Consider the following 16,900-nt stretch of genomic DNA (forward strand, 5'->3'; position numbering starts at 1 on the left):
TAGTGTAGACCTGCCCTGAGATTTATACTGGTGGAGTAGCTTCATCAATGTAGTACTAGTGTAAACTGTCACTTGCCCTGGGGCAGCTTATGCATACCCACACCTCCACACAGAATAATTTGAAATGGCAATGAACTAAACATGTATGTATAGCCATAGCCAGACCATTATATAAATACACATATATGCAAACAGTTAGGCCATGCCCTCAGCAGCATTTCCATTCCACCTATGTAACTTTGTGCTACCATCACCCCTAAGTCCTGAACCTTTCAATCACCCCCACAGTTCAGTTATATTATCCATAACAGTAAGCTTCAGGGCACACATAACAGGACTTTACTTACATGGTAACCAGTGGGCACTGAAATATGGTTGTCACCTGCCCTGGTTTGACCAAGACAATACCAGTTGTAGTCTTTGTCCCAGAGCAATCTAACAATGGGATCCAAAAATCCCCAGGTTCTTCCCTCAGCAAATCAGGACAATAAAGTGGTGAATCTTAGTTTCTGCAAAGGGGGACTCCAAGTCAAAATATAACATGTGAGTGTCTGTGCACACACATGAGGGGATAAAGGATGGTTGGAGACTATCATCCTCCTTAGCTACCAGTACTTTCATTCTGCTGCTGCCACACAGTCCAGTAAAGTCCATTCTCACTATTCCCACAGAACCCACTACAGGACTGGGCCTTACACGATTGAAAGAAAAGCAAATTGCATCAATTTGAGATGAAGACATGTTTTACATTAGACTTTATTCTCTTTGAAGGCAGTGCCTTCAAGGGAGAAACACTCTTTCTGAGCCTAGAATTGATTCCTGTGCTCTAATCTAATCCAGTCAATTACACTCCAAGGTTAGAACTAACAATGACTTATCCCTTCAGGGACATCAGCAAGCCTGTTAGCCACTGATATATGAGAAGGTGGAGAAATACCAAGGGGGGAATCCCGAAGAGAAGGGAAACACATCAATAAATGAAAACAAACACTTTTCTCCCTTGCAAAAGCTTCCTTTCAGTCCCCGTACTATTTGACAAGGCATCAGTGCTGGCACTCCTAAACAATATCATAAGTGACTGAGGAGAAGAGTAAATACCCAATACTTATGAGATAACTCCATAATATTTGAGATTTCACCACAAAAAAAGGAGGGGAGCTTTATTTAAAATCCACAAAACACTCTTCCACAACTTTGTTAAGTTAAACCATTGCTTTTCAGAGAAAGATTAACAAAGAGAATCCACCATTAATAACAGGTCCTTCTAGCTAGACTTTCTTGACTGATAAAACATCTTATACTGAGCTTGATTTTCCACATACAACCTGCTGCACTGAGAAAGCCTTTAGTTTCTTTAGGAGACAAGCTGCATTAGCCTAAAAATAGCTAGCGGAGTGCTGTAAAAGGAAAGCTAATACTTAAAGCCTTTATACAAAAGCATTTATCTATCTGATAGTAAAACTTACCTTCATTGAGTAAAAGGTGAAGCCAGATAATCAGTAGGATCAACAACAACCCAAATGGCAAACAAAACCAAAAAAAGAGCAGAGGAAAGGTCAAATCATTCACCAAAGGAACCAGAGGATACCTCATAGCTAGTTTCAGGTCAAGCTAAGACTAAACTGGTTGCTTACTTTGCTTCAGTAGCTACCTTTTGGTAGCATCACAGTCTGTGTCACAAAAAGACTATGCTGTCATTCTCAGCTTAGCTAGTATTTAGGACAACCCCTAGCCCATTGAGGAAGGAAACAAAAAGGATTAAGGGCAGGATGAGAAAAATAAACCGGAAAGAATCTGGTTTAATTGCCCCTCCTTATATTTGCAATTAGAAGATAGCCATAAATTGTGAGCCCTCCAAAGCCTATAAAAATATACTAAACAGTACTTCCATGCCTACTGTAAAAAAATAGATGACAAGGCACTTTAATATTTGTCAAAAACAAGGTGACTAGCACATCTTCCAAGGAAAGAAACCACTACAATCAGAATCCAACCTACAGAGATGGCTAAAGAAGAAAACTTATATTTATTGAAAAGTTCTTATGTCGGGCTCCCACAACTGAGATGAGCAATACGCAATTTTCAGAGAAATGATGGATAGATAGTAAAACCATCTCAGTATGCTTGAATCCCTTTGTGATTCTTTTCTTTCCTTGACAAGTATATTAGTTAATAAGATCACTGTCCTTTAACTATTCTTTTTTTTTCCTTTTTTTTCCCTCTTAAGAAAGGCAAAATAATTCCTTTTTATAGGAATTGTGGGTCACAAGGGAGTTTGGCAGTGATTAGAGCAGGAATACTAGGAAAGAAGCCCTCAGTCTCTCATTGACCTATGGTGCAACTGCGGAAAAATCACTTAACTTCTCTCTGTGTGTTTCTCCATCAGTCAGATAAAACCATCACTAACCACTCATCTCTCAGGGGGGTTGTGTTGCTTAATTAATTGTTTGTATAGCACTTGGAAAAAATTTCAAATGAAAGGGAGTATATAAGTGCACATTACTAATATTTGCATGCTTTTAGTTTTCTTGTTTGTGTATACATTTGTTTTCTACAATATTCACAACCTTTTGAATTTTTTAATCACAGGTTCTCCAGGTGCTTTGTAAATTCTAATTAATGAAACCTGACAGCACCCCTGTGAGTTTGGGAAGTCTTGTTATTCCTGCTTTGTACCCTGAGTAAACAAAAAAATCAGTGACCTGAGTTTCAAAGAGGCCGAGTATCTGCAGCTGCCATTGACTTTCACAGGAATTGTAGGTACTCATCATTTCTGAAAATCAGGCTATTAGTGAGTTGCCTAAGGCTAGATAGTCAGTCAGTGCTAGAGGGGGAACAAAACCCAAGACTTCTGACTCAGGTCTCTTGCTCTAACTAGACAATGCTTCTCTTAGTTACCTGTATACTAAAAATTTAGTTACAGTAAATATTTCTAAAGAAAAACTGTACAATTAAGGCTTTGAGATAAAGCATTAAAAAGATTTGACTTCCATAATTTTTAGTTAGAAGGGCTTAAGGGGAAAGCGTAGTCAGAAAAGACTCTACTCTGATCCTAGCATCGTGAGTTGTGAAACTGAGAAGGGTGACAAAACTTGGCTTTTAAACCAGTTTTACCAGGTGTGTCCTTCCTATACTGAATTGTTGCTTCTTGTAGAGCTCTTTCTTCATATAATTCTTCAAGAAAGTACTCATCCTTAACATTATCCTTCTTGGAAAGCTGCTTAGAGTGACTTCTAGTTTAGCCACTACATTTTAGGGCCCCTTTGATACCCAAAATCTTCCGGTTTGTCACATTTATTCTCTGAAGTGCTAGACACGCTAACACGACAGAATCGTGTTATTGGGCACCTGAGAAGCAAGAGGAACCAGATCAAACAGAAGTGAAACCAACGAGTCTGTTTTCACCCAGTGCTAGCAGTAAAGAAATGATAAAAAGTAAAATTTGATTTTAAAACAGTATCCATCAGAAATAAGCCGTTATTAGTAACAGTGGGATTTCACACTAACACAATCAAGACGTTTTTTAAAACAGTACGATGGTTTTTATCTCGATAAACATTACTTGAAGTTCTCTCTCTTTTAGGGACTCTCGCTTAGGGAGTGCTATGAGCCTGTTGTCCCACATGCTCTGCAAGCTGGATTAATGCAGAGGAGGCCACATACAAAGCATTAAGCCTTCGCGAAGGTTGTCAGCAGCTGCCTACCCCCACCCCGAAGTCTGTTTCACCCGCCCCGCTGCACCCTGAGCTCCGCCCGGCCCGGAACGCTGGTGGCGGGCTCCTGTTCCCGGCCCGGAACGCTGGTGGCGGGCGCCTGTTCTCGGCCGCAGGGAGCGCGGCAGCGGCGGCCCCAGGATGGCGGCGGCGGGGGGCCTGGTGTTCCAGTTCCGCGATGCCCGCTGGCTGCCGGACCCGGTGCTGGGGCCCAGCCCGGCCGTGCGCACGCCGCAGCCGGTGCCGCTAGTGATCGATAACGGCTCGTTCCAGGCGCGGGCGGGCTGGGCCTGTCCGGACCCCGAGGTGCCCGGGGAGCCGCTGCTCCGATTCCGCTCGCTAGCGGCCCGGAGCCGGGGGGCACGGGGCGGGGCTGGCACCGAGACCCAGGTGGGCAACGACCTGGGCAGCCCCGAGCCGCTGCGCTGGCTCCTCCGCTCGCCCTTCGACCGCAACGTGCCTGTGCAGCTGGAGCTGCAGGAGCTGCTGTTCGACCACATCTTCCAGCGCCTGGGCGTCTCCTCGCAGGTACCGCCCGGGGGCAGGGTCCGGACGTGGGGAGACCGGGGAGGGGTTTGAAACCTGGGTCCCGCGGGAGAGCAGGGTGGGGGGCGCTAGGCCCAGGAGTGGGGTTGGGGATAGGTGGGGGGAGGACCAGATGAAACCCAGCAGAGAATGGGGGATGGAGTCTGGGCAGAGGGGTGAGGGACATGGCGTGGGATGGTTGTGGGAAGGAGGATCCAGGAGGAGCAGAAGTGGAGAAGAGTTTCTGGTATCGCTGTTTGGGGTGGGGGGAGATCGGCACTGGGCATTGACGGGGTGGGGGGGAGATCGGCCCTGGGCATTGACGGGGGGGTGTCGGGATGGGGAGACTGAGGAGCTTGGGGTGGGACAGAGTTTGTGGCTGAGCAATAACGAAGGGAAATGGGGGAGTTCTCAGGTAAGGCTGCTGGTGGGGTGAGACGACCAAGGTATGGAACAGGGTATGTGTTATGGTAGGAAATCCCAAGGCATTTCTAGGTTTCCCTTTAGGGGGCTGTGTTCTGATTGTGTCCATTGTCTTGGGTTCTTTGTTGTAAAACGAAGTTGCCCAGTCCATCCTGCACTGAAAACTGCACTGGGAGTGGGGCATTGACTTCAGGGAGGCTCTGCAGAGTTCTTGTTGCAGGATCTTGGTTGAGAACAGTTTTTTACTGCCAGTCTCAAGCAAAGATATTTGGGGGTCTAGCTGAGTGGCCATCCCTCCTTGACCTAGTTGTCTGTCTTATATATCAGACTGCATTTTGTTTGTATAGCCCTTTACCATATTGTGTGCAAAAATTCCAGCCCTTTTAAGCCTTGGGTAAAGCTTTCAAAACAGCCTATATCCCACTCACAATGAGACTTAGATTCCTAACTGCCTAAATCCATTTTGGAAATGGGAGTTGGGATCTTAAGTTACTTAGATACATTAAAATCTCTATTTTTTCCCTAAAATTAGGACCCAGCCCATTATTCTCTACTAGTTGAAGTAATGGTGGAATGTATAGGGTAGACAAGACTCAGGTGTTTTTATTACTCGGTCACTTAATCCTGACTTTTATAGTAGTTTATAAAAAAAAAAAAAAAGTCTACCAATCATTGTACTGTCTTGCTCGGAGCTATTGCTGGTACCCATAAGTATTTGCATTATGCTCCTTAAGTAGGGCTGAGGATGTCTAATAAAAGATATATGCCGATAAAGAGTGAAACTACTTTTCATTTAAGTTCTATATGCAAAATAACTAGAAATGAGAAAAGACCCATCTGTATTATGTGTTGATCACATGAACATCATAATTCTCATATTATCTTCTCTGTCCCATGGCTCTGCTACAGGGTTGTGTTGACCATCCAGTCGTTTTAACAGAAGCAGTGTGCAATCCTCTATATTCGCGGCAAATGATGTCGGAGCTCCTGTTTGAATGTTACCAGGTCCCAAAGGTTTCATATGGAGTGGACAGTATGTACAGCTTCCACCACAACAGGAGGCAGGACTGGCCTTGCAACAGTCTGATAGTGTCTTCTAGTTATCAGTGCACGCACATTTTGCCAGTCTTAGAGGGCAGGTGAGTGACGCTCTACCACAGGTGGCCTCTGGTTTCTACAAAGTGATGCACAGCGGCTCTTATTTTGAATACAGAAGTGCAGGCAGCAGATACAACAGGTTCCCTCATTGTGTGTCTTGCTCCAAACAGATGCTGGGACCTGAACTCTTTGCAGGCTCAAATGTCTATTAAAGACAAGAAAGGATGAGTGCGGTCAACCTTCCAATAGCAAGATTTGGAGATTTGGGCTCTAATATACTTGAATGCTGGGGTGAAGCATACTCTTTGTGGAATACACACAATGCATTTCTTTATTGTTACAGTGCATAAATCCATGTTTCTAAAATAAAGGAGCAAGATAATCTTTCTACTAATAAAATACCAGACACAGTAGAAAAGGTACATATGTTGTGTTTACTGTGATTGTTTAGACCAGGGGTCGGCAACGTTTGGCACGCGGCTCGCCAGGGTAAGCACCCTAGCGGGCCGGGCCAGTTTATTTACCTGCTGACTCGGCAGGTTCGGCCGATCGTGGCCCCCACTGGCCGCGGTTCGCTGTCTCGGGCCAATGGGGGCGGCGGGAAGCCGCGGCCAGCACATCCCTCGGCCCGCACCGCTTCCCACCACCCCCATTGGCCCGGGACGGCGAACCGCACCCAGTGGGGGCCCATGATCAGCCGAACCTGCCGCTTCAGCAGGTAAATAAACTGGCCCGGTCCGCTAGGGTGCTTACCCTGGCGAGCCGCGTGCCAAACGTTGCCGACCCCGGTTTAGACAATCAAAAAGACTGGGTCAGACTTGTGAAGCCCTCACCTGGGCTTTGCTATACTGTTCAGACCATTGATCCATGCATTCCTGTATCCTTCCTGCAGTAAGTGGTCCTGTGGTCTATACTTGATGCTTCAGGGAAAATCAAACTTGTTCACATGATCCACATGGCCAGTTGTGTAAAGCTGTACAGGGGGCTTTCTCTAGCAGTCAGTTACTCCATGAAGTAGGAAAATTTGGGCTTCTATTAGACAGCATAGCTAGACATATTGTTTTTCACAAAATAGTCTAGTCCAGTGTTTCTCAACCAGGGGTACACATACCCCTGGGGGTATGCAGAGGTCTTCCAGGGGGGTTTTCAACTCCTTTAGATCATTGTTTCTCAACCTGGGGGTTGCAACCTCCAGGAGGATCACAGGACAGGTTTAGAGGGTCGCAAGTCAGGGCCAGCCCTAGGGGGCGGCAAGCAGGGAAATTGCCTGGAGTACCATGTCATAGAAGGCCCTGCAAAGCTAAGTTACCTGCTTCAGCCCCGGGCGGCAGGGCTCCAGCTTCAGACATGGCTCACAAGTGAAAAACAGGCTCAAGTATCACACTGGACTTGAAGTGGAATATAAATATGATAATCAATTTATTTTATAATTATATGGTACAAATGAGAAATTTTTCAGTAATAGTGTGCTGAGACACTTTTGTATTTTTGTCTGAGTTTTGTAAGCAAGTAGTTTTTAAGGGAGGTGAAACTTGGGGTACACAAGACAAATCAGACTCCTGAAACGGGGGCAGTAATCCGGAAAGGTTGAGAGCCACTGGTCTAGTTGAAGTGACTCTGAACCTCTGTGGCCATGGATTCTGCAAGCTGATTGTACATTGGGGGAAGATTAATCCACTGTGACCAAGTATTTCCTTATGGTGTTAATTTTGTGTTATATGCTCTGTTGATAATCTCCTGCGACTCTTGTATTCAAGTATTTCTTAATCAATTTTTCACCTTTCCAGTATTTTCCCCCACCTTTTTTTTTAATGGAGCTGAAACTAATGTGACTGTAACTGTTTTGAGTCCCATTGCTTTAGAAGTCTTGTGATCCTATGGGATTTCCAGGTCTTTGATATTTTCCCTTCAGTAAAGCCAATTCTACAGCTGTTCTGTCCCCCCGCCCACCCCTGACCTCCCAAAAACCCAGCAAACCAAAACAAGCTGACAGTAGGGGCTTTTTGCAAAAACAAAAATGAAACTTTCAAAGCTTTTTGAATATTGCCTATAGTTGGTGGTGTTGGGGGTAGCAAAGTTGTTGGATCTGCTATGTATTTGCCTACTTATTTATAATCAATATTATTTCCCCTGTGATTTAAAAGAGATGTTTCATGCTGTGAAGTTCTGGATGTCTCTAGTTTCCTTTGTCTGCCTTTTTTGCATTGTGTTAGATTGGATGCTAAAAACTGCAAACGTATCAATCTTGGCGGATGCCAGGCAGCTGTGTATCTTCAGCGCCTTCTGCAGCTGAAATACCCTGGGCATTTTGCTGCCATCACTCTCAGCCGCATGGAGGAAATACTGCATGAACACAGCTATATTGCAGAGGATTATATAGAAGGTAAGGCTGGGTGTAAATCATAACCACACAATTTTCATTCAAGTTTGATCCTGTCCTCTACCTCATTGTCAAATAGACAGAATTCTCCTTTTACTGAGATTCGGACAGTCTTCATATATGAAGTAGTTAAGCCTTCATGGCGTCCTCTCCTTTAGTCCAGCTTGTAGAACATGTGGGACAACAGTTTCATAGCAGTCCATAAAGAAGAGTCCATAAAATAGAGAAAATTTAAAGTAATGTTTATCAAGATAAAACTCACGTGCTATGTTAAAAACATTTTATTGTTAGTTTAAAATCCCTCTGTTACTAATAACTGGGATTATTTCAAATGGGTAAATTTTAAAATCAAACTTTACTTTTTATCATTTCTTTACTGCTAGCATTGGGTGAAAATAGATTGGTCAGCTTCACTTCTGTATCTGATCTGGTTCATTCTCTGCTTCTCATGTATCCATAATACATTTCTATCAGGTTAGGGCTACTAGCATTTCAGAGAATGAATCTGATAGACTGATACACACAATCTTGCAGAGGGGCCCTAAAATGTAGTAGCTAAGCTAGAAATCACTCTAGACATCTTGCAAAGAAGGATAAATTCAAAGGATGGGAACTTTCTAGAAGAATTTTATTTATATATTTTTGTGTTTAAAAAATACTACTTCAGGAAAAAAATCCTGCGCAGTAAAAGAGTCTGCAAGGGACTGTGGAAATGCAGGGAGACATGCAACCTGGGCAGAAGGGCTTTAAGAATGAATTAGGGCCCTGTTCACCACTCCTCTATTTCATGCTTTTTGCATTCTAGAGCTCAGTATGCAGTGAGACAGACTGGAAGAAACTTGATCTGAGTATGCAATCTAATGCTCTTGCATTCAGTAGGTGCTACTTTGAGGGGGCAGCTAACAGGGAACGATGCTTGGCTAGGCAGTAGGGAAGGGTCCCAAACTAGATTGCTGCTTCTTACAGTGTTCTTTAATGTGGGAATTTGCAGAACGGGGTGTGGACAAGATAAAGTGTCAGCCTGGCAAATAGATTATTTGCTTTCAAAATATTCCCACAGAGCTGCAGAAGTGGAGGTCTCCTGAGTACTACGAGAGCAACGTGCACAAGATGCAGCTGCCCTTCTCCAGCAAACTCCTCGGTAGCACCCTGACATCGGAGGAGAAGCAGGAGAGGCGGCAGCAGCAGCTACGTAGGCTGCAAGAGCTTAATGCACGCCGGCGGGAGGAGAAACTGCAGCTTGACCAAGAGAGGCTGGACAGGTTGCTCTATGTGCAGGTAGTTATGGAAGATGTGTTTGGGGGTGGAGGGTATTGCTCTCAGAGCCCTAATAACCTGGGAATGTTTCTGGCACTGTTTCACATACAGCACATTGAAGACTTAGCAGTTACCCTGTCTGCAAGTCTGCATCACAACAGATGGACCTGTGTGTTATTTACAGCAGCAAGGGGAAATGTCCAGTGCCTTTCGCTGCACTTCTAACTGTCCTGCACTGTTGGCAACCACTACCTACTTATTGGGGGGATCTCTCTGCAGGAACTGCTAGAAGATGGTCAGATGGATCAGTTTCACAAAGCTTTGGTTGAACTGAACATGGACTCCGCAGAGGAACTGCAATCATACATCCACAAGCTGAGTCTGGCCATTGAACAAACCAAGCAGAAGATCCTACAGGCAGAAGTCAGCATTGAAGTGGATGTTGTGGATAGCAAACCAGAGGTACGGCATTGAAGCCAGGTTACTTCTGTTACTACATGTAATACACTCAAAGAGTGTCTCCATTCTCTAGACTATTCTTGTAACTGAACGGCTCTTCCCTTTAGCAACTTGCAACTACTTATTGATTTGATTACTGCTGCCCTTCCCCACTGCCACCCCTCTTCCCACCTGGCTATGGGTAGGTCTGGAGCTGGCTTTGTGGTTTTGCCTGAAATTCACAACTCTTGCTATGTTCAGCACCCAGTATCCTCACACATCTCTTGGGTATCTGTTTAGATTTATATTCCAGTACAAAAATCAGATCAGCTATCCTGACACTTAGTTAAACTGTACAATTATCTGGGATGAACATGCTTCCCTGGTTCCTCCCAGAGCCAATTAGGAGGGTAGGGGAAGGAGAAAGTATCTTCATTGGGATTGGGGCAAGAGCAGTCAGAGGGGATGAATGTTTTCCTTTCCTTCTTTTCAACACATGCTCTAAGCAGCACCTATAACTTAGTATCGTTATACAATGTATCCCCATTTGCAGCACCTAGCACCACTTTCTCTTCTCCTCCTTTGTACTCCAGACACAGCACTGGGCCGAACCCTACCCATAAAAAAATTAGGAATAATGTATTATTAGATTTATGAAATATGAGTAAAAGTGTCCATCCCATGTTCTGGGTATCTTCACATAATTAATTTCCACAGTAATATCAACATGGACAGGCCATCCCACTCACAGATAAATGGACATCAACAGACATAATAAGAATCAGGCCCCTCCAACCATACCTAAATTGTTGGGTCTTACACCATGCCGGGAAGGTTAACAAATCTGGGCTATTTTGGACCAAAGGGTGGACCGAGTTCCAAAAGTTGAGGGGTTGTTATGGAGAGCACCTTGTTCCAACTCCTTATTGGTAGTGAGGGTGCTCCATCTCAAGTACCTTTGCTGATCTCTACGGCGGCAGCATGGCATGGGCACAGAAGTAGACCCAAGTGACCAAACTCTTTAGGACTGTACAGGTTGAAACTAACAACTTGAATTCTACCCAGAAACTTATTGGCAGCCAGTGCAGATCCCAGAGCGCTGGTGTGAGACTCCAAGTAATTGGCCTGCCACCTTCTACACGAGCTTTAATTTGGGAGTGGTTTCATGATGAAGTCCCAATTAGTGCATGTCGCAGCAATCAGATGTTGAGGTGATCAAGGCATGGAAAATTTGTGGCACAGTCCCTGCATCAGAGAGAAGAGCCTCACTCATCTCACCATTTACGGGTGAAAAAAGTGATCTTGACTGTCACTGCTGCCTGTCCACCCAAGACCAACCCAGGATCTACTAATATAAAGATGGCACATCTGGTGATTGCACTTCCTCAGTTAGGGGTGCTGATAGGAGCTTCACTGATTCACCTGGCTGACTTTTTCCCTAACCCACTAATATACTCAGTCTTGTCCAGACTGAGTCTCAGCCGGCTATCCCCCATCTGAGCTCCAAATTCGAGAGAGTTGGTTATTTCTTTAGTATACCACACAGGTCAGACACGATGGAGATGTAGAGCTGGGTGTCATTGCCATACTGAACACTTCAGACCCATGTTCCTTCGTTAATCCTACCAGCGGTGGTGCTCGTTGAACGGGAAGTTGATAAAATAGACTCCTGTGATACCCTGTTTCAGAAGGCCTGAGGGGGGCAATTGCCCCCCAAATCTGCTCAGAAAGATCGGAATGGAGAGCCTGTCTGTCCTAAGGGAATAAAAGCCAGGATTCAGGAATGGTTAATTACATTGTGTACCATGTGCTGTGCCTGTGGCCATCCGGCAACTGGCCCACATTTTCCTATCTTTTGCTACTTTCTTCCCTCTTGGGTATTTGTCTTATTTTGTCTTTTTAAAAGAAGCCTAAATGTTTAACAGATCTTCAGCTAACAGCATCCATCTAAAATTAACTCTTCCCAAAAACATAGGATGTCATTTAAGACTTTTGAGTGAGTTGTTTTTTGTTTTTTTGTTTGTTTTTTTTAAATTCCTCTCTTCCCATTTTAAAAAGGGAATGAGGGGATTTGTTAACATACTCAGACCATTTAAAACTTAACTTTTTCCCCGTTGTTTGCTCAGTGTTTCAAAATAGCCTGTTTGGTGTACAACAGGCAAAGCCGAGTCCCCTGCAACAAACCCCAAACCCAAATTACTGTTTATTGTAGAAGTAAATGAGGTAATTTAAAAAGTTACCCTAAAAATCTTTCCCAGTTCTCAAGAGTACTCTAGGATCACGGCTAAAGGTATCATTGCTCAGCAAAGAGCTTTGGAGCCATAACCATCCCTATGTCTGACAGAATGTCCTTGTGGCCTTTTTGGCACAACACACCCAGACTGTTGCTTGTCTGAAACTAGGCAACTCCAAGACTCATGTGGCAGCTATGTAGCCAGTAAGTGTTTATTTTCCAGGCCCACACAAACAAGGTGAGGAACTGTGGTAATTATAGAGCAGTTAAAATCTGGTTCATTGCCAGGTCTTTTAACTGGTCTTAAAAATCTATTTTAATAAGATTTAATGTAGACTTTGGATAGCAGAGACCCTTTCTTCTAACAAGGCTAATTCAGGGAGATGGGTGGTCAGTCTGTTGAATAGGAGGCTTAATGTGCGAGTTGGCATCTTGATCAGGAGTTAAAGGACTTCGTGGAATTTAGTGTGTGTGTGTATAATAATATAATATTGTTCCCTGGTTTGGGTTTCTCTTCAGTGCCTGAGAATTTTTAATGCTTGTGTAAGTATATTGCAGAGATGAGGTTTCAGGCAGCAGGGCAGGATCAGGCTAACAGGCCATTGTTTCATCAGAATCCCAGCCTGTTATAGGCTGTTATCAGAGGTAAGGTCACTGAAATAACTGATCTTCTTGGTTTCCTTTCCCAGACCCTGGACCTGGACCCTTTGGGCAGTGAACAGTCCCTGGAGGATGTGGAAAGCATTCATGAGTTTGAGCCTTTGTTTGCTGAGGAACAGCCTGAAGTTGAGAAGCCAGTTACCACAGTGGAGGTTTGACTCTTTATAATCTTTCTTCACTTCATGGGGATTGCCCTACCAGTCGAGACCAATTGTCCAGTGGGTCTACTATCCTAGCTCAATAGCAGCCAATGCTGGATGCATTAGAGAAAGGTTCCTCGTCACCTGGAACGTTAGACTATGGAGGAAACTTCTTCCCAGCCACAGTTGATCAGTTATATTCTGGTGCATGAGGATTGATGGCCCTTGCAATTTTTTTGTCCTAGCTAATGTAGCTGCCCATACGTATTCAAAAAGTGTAATCATACTTTGAAACTTACTGTTTGCCTCTGCAGCCACAATTAAATAATAGAGGCATGCTAGAACTTTGCATGGTTCAGCTGACTGATTTGAGACTGGTGTGCAGCCAAGAAACTAAATGAAAAGACTCTGATCTTTTTTTTACTCCATTAAAAAGATGAACATTAGTGAGGAGAAATGTTTTACAGCTTGTAAGAGTCTCTTATAAACAAGAAAGAAATATTAGAAAGAAATATTAAATGTTTGAAAAATAGAATTGATGGTTGTCCTCTTGCGGTCAGCTTGATACATTGCACAGATGCTTTAATTTCATTCTTTATGAAGATGTCCTTCAAACAAGTGAGACTTGGCTGCTAGCATTGTAGCTGACAGGGCTTCTTGCTACCAGTTTAACTCTGTTCACACTAGAAACACAAACATGTTCGCTACGACAGTATGTCAATGTAGCTTTTGCTAGCAGGGTTCTGGCATTGTTTCCCTCAACAACATAGGCAGGGATTTTTTTTTTTCCCCCTGAGAAATTTTAATATAAAATGGTGCTAACAGGCTGTTACCCTGCATCAGGTGCTGGTCTATAGCACAGTTCTGCTAGCAGCTTTGTCAGAAAAAGGTCCCTGTTGATGTTGGTGAGGCAAACAGCGCTAAAGCTCTACTAACACGGCTCTGTTACCAGTGACTTTGGCCATATCTAAAAAGGGCAAACAACCTTGCTTAGCTGACTTTTACAATAGAATCTGGCTTGGTAGCATGGATGGGGATAAACCCAATCCTAACAGGCTAGACCGCAGCTCCAGCCTATGTCTCTATTAGGCTCTTGTCTGCATTAGCCTTGGTTTTTCATTTGACTGTTGCTGCCACTGATGCCACTGCTGGTAGCAACAGTGAGAGCACTAGTATAGATAGACAAGGCCCCAGTGGAGGTTTTAACAAAATAATATGACTTGTAACCTTGCTTAGGGCAGACCTATGTGAAACGGTGGCTTAAAAGTATGGGCAACCATTAGTGCCTTCGACCTCAAATTGTAACAACAGTAAGAAAAAGGTCCAGTATAGATGCAGCCTGTTTGGGCTGAAGCCTGGCTTTATAACATGATTTGGCCCTGCCCACACTGGCTGGCCAAACCATGTTACAACCTGGCTTGCCCAGAACTGTACTGAAAGCGTGGTTGTCTAACCTCTGCCCTGCGTAGCTGGTGCCTTTGTAATCCATTTAAGCAGCAATCTGCTGGGAAAATGGGAAACAAAGTATATAGTGATTATGGATTACAACACTGATGTTGCCTGATGGTCCCTTCTGGTTTGTCTGTCCCTAAAATCTCAGGGCTTCAGCCAGTCTCCTTCAAGGGTCAGGAAGGGATTTCCTCCCCCCAATGTAACCTGGATTCTTTTTATCTCCTTCCTCTGAAGCATCAGAGATGGCCATAGCCAGGGCACTGGATGGGGATGACCAGTGCTCTCAGATGGTACTGAGCATTCTCTTTCTCAGGTGCTTGGCTGGCTAGTTCTTGTTCATGTGGTCCAGGTCTAACTGATTGCTATATATGACCTGTTGAGGGGGTAGGGGGAGGCAAGGTGGGGTTGCCACCTTCAGCCTGGGATGCAGGTCTCTTGCCAGGCTAATCGGAGTATACCTCACTTAATTCCCTGCCATTGCAGAAACCTTAAATTTGGTGCACCTCAGTACATCCTATTCTCTGCCTATGGCACATAATAGTTTAGTCTTCTGAGGGCTATAATATCTTGGTGTAATTTCAGTTGTTGAGTTTTGTGTGCCTGTGCCGGGTGGTGTTGGTGGCCTGTGATGTACAGGAGATCAGAATAAATCATCTGGTTGTCCCTTCTGGGCTTAAATTCTATGACTCTGACACTGTAGTCCCCCAACATGATTAAAACACACACTTCGGCCTTGCAATGTAGATAGAACGGAACCATGATTCAACCATATTGAATATGTTCTACAGACCTGCAAGGCTCAAGCCCTATTGCACTGTAGGAATACAGGTAAAACATGAGTTAGTCCTATCTATGCTGCCAAGTCAAACTGTGTGTGAACTGTCAGGGCACTGGTGTTTTGTAATCAGGACCCACAACATAGTAGTTAGGGAGGCATACTTTGAGGGAGGGGAAAACATAGTGGGAAAAGATAAGTAATATTTAATGTTTTATATTTAAAGCCCGTGTTTAACCTGGCAGAGTACCACCAGCTTTTTCTTGGTACGGAGAGAATCCGGGTTCCAGAAATTCTCTTCCAACCCTCTCTGATAGGAGAAGAGCAGGCGGGCATAGCAGAAACCATGCAGTACGTCCTGGACAGGTGAGTTAGCAAAACTGCATGGCTCCCTGTGGGCTTTGTTGGCGGAAATGGAATTAACTCCCTTAGGCTAAACTGAAAACAGATTAAGGGCCCAGTCCCACTAAAATTCACTTTGGTCTGGGCATCTCACTCGCTTAAATTCCTCTGAAAATCTTCATCTTAGTTTTGAATTTCAGCTCTCACCGTTTGGGTCAAAATAGCTGCTTGCTTGACAGCACAGGTATTCAAATCCCCTTTTCTTTTGCCAGCCTTAGTTGATCCACAGTGCTCCATGTGGCCTTTTGTGTTCTGGATTGAATCGTTAGTGACCGAATAACAATCCTGTGCTAGCCTAAGTAGATACAGATGCCAGCAATAGCCCCTTGTAGGAATCTGAATCATGACACTACAGCCTGGCGTGGGTCAGGATTAGAATAGCCAAGGGGCTTGCAAATCTGTGTAGAGTAGTGGTTCCCAAACTTGTTCCGCCGCTTGTGCAAGGAAAGCCCCTGGCGGGCTGGGCCGGTTTGTTTACCTGCCGTGTCCGCAGGTTCGGCTGATCGCGGCTCCCAGTGGCCGCGGTTCGCTGCTCCAGGCCAAAGGGAGCTGCTGGAAGTGGCGGCCAGTATGTCCCTCAGCCCGCGCCGCTTCCAGTAGCTCCCATTGGCCTGGAGCAGCGAACCGCGGCCACTGGGAGCCGCGATCGGCCGAACCTGCGGACGCGGCAGGTAAACAAACTAGCCCGGCCGGCCAGGGGCTTTCCCTGCACAAGCGGCGGAACAAATTTGGGAACCACTGGTGTAGAGGGACGCTAACTAGATGCCCAACCCTACCCAGAGCCCTAATTCATTTATTTTTATCAGCATTGAGTCACCCCACAAATGTAGGACCAGAAAAATAATCTAATATGAGAAAAGCTCTAGCCCTACATAAAGGACTGTGGATTGAAATCACTATAAACAGAATTCTGGTAACGTAGGATTCTGATTATAACATGGGAGCCAGCACAGGAACTGTTTTAATGACTTCATCTGCCACCTCAGCGAACTTCTGGCTGTTTGCAGGAAAACAAATATGAGCACCAGGTGTGGTATTCATGAAGCAAGGACTGTCTGCTTATGTCCAAAGAAATCTCGCTTGATGTTGAGGCGGCAGTATTCTTCTCCATAGCTATTCACTCATTGCAGTGAGATGTTCCCAAAGTTGAAGCATTGGTTTTCTTCCTGCAGGTATCCAAAGGAGCAACAGGCTTTACTTGTCCAGAATGTCTTTCTCACTGGTGGAAATACCATGTACCCTGGACTGAAAGCCAGAATCCAGAAGGAGCTACTTGAAATGCGGCCATTCCAGTCTTCTTTTCAGGTGCGGTATTGTCTGTGAAAATGCACAAGCTCACAGTGTATTCCATTAAAAAATCAGTAAGGCATGCGTAGGAGAAGTGTGAGATGAAATCCAAGTCTC

At 44.7% G+C, this 16,900-nt stretch overlaps 1 protein-coding gene across 3 annotated transcripts in view; it reads left to right on the forward strand.

Moving 5' to 3' along the window:
• Positions 1–2,013: 2,013 nt before the first annotated feature.
• The window catches only part of ACTR5 (actin related protein 5), a 30,481-nt gene continuing 15,594 nt past the window's right edge, over positions 2,014–16,900 (forward strand). The window contains exons 1-8 of one of the 3 annotated variants that reach the window (XM_065565848.1): positions 2,014–4,241; positions 5,571–5,800; positions 7,973–8,142; positions 9,200–9,417; positions 9,676–9,858; positions 12,757–12,879; positions 15,321–15,460; positions 16,669–16,801. In XM_065565848.1, coding sequence (XP_065421920.1) covers positions 3,855–4,241; positions 5,571–5,800; positions 7,973–8,142; positions 9,200–9,417; positions 9,676–9,858; positions 12,757–12,879; positions 15,321–15,460; positions 16,669–16,801 — 1,584 coding nt within the window. In that variant the 5' untranslated portion in view covers positions 2,014–3,854. The remainder of the gene's footprint in view (positions 4,242–5,570; positions 5,801–7,972; positions 8,143–9,199; positions 9,418–9,675; positions 9,859–12,756; positions 12,880–15,320; positions 15,461–16,668; positions 16,802–16,900) is intronic. The other 2 variants (XM_065565849.1, XM_065565847.1) reach the window with 2 other exon arrangements.

Source organism: Chrysemys picta, chromosome 13, assembly GCF_011386835.1.
Source record: "Chrysemys picta bellii isolate R12L10 chromosome 13, ASM1138683v2, whole genome shotgun sequence".
In the NCBI taxonomy this organism is placed as follows: Eukaryota; Metazoa; Chordata; order Testudines; family Emydidae; genus Chrysemys; species Chrysemys picta.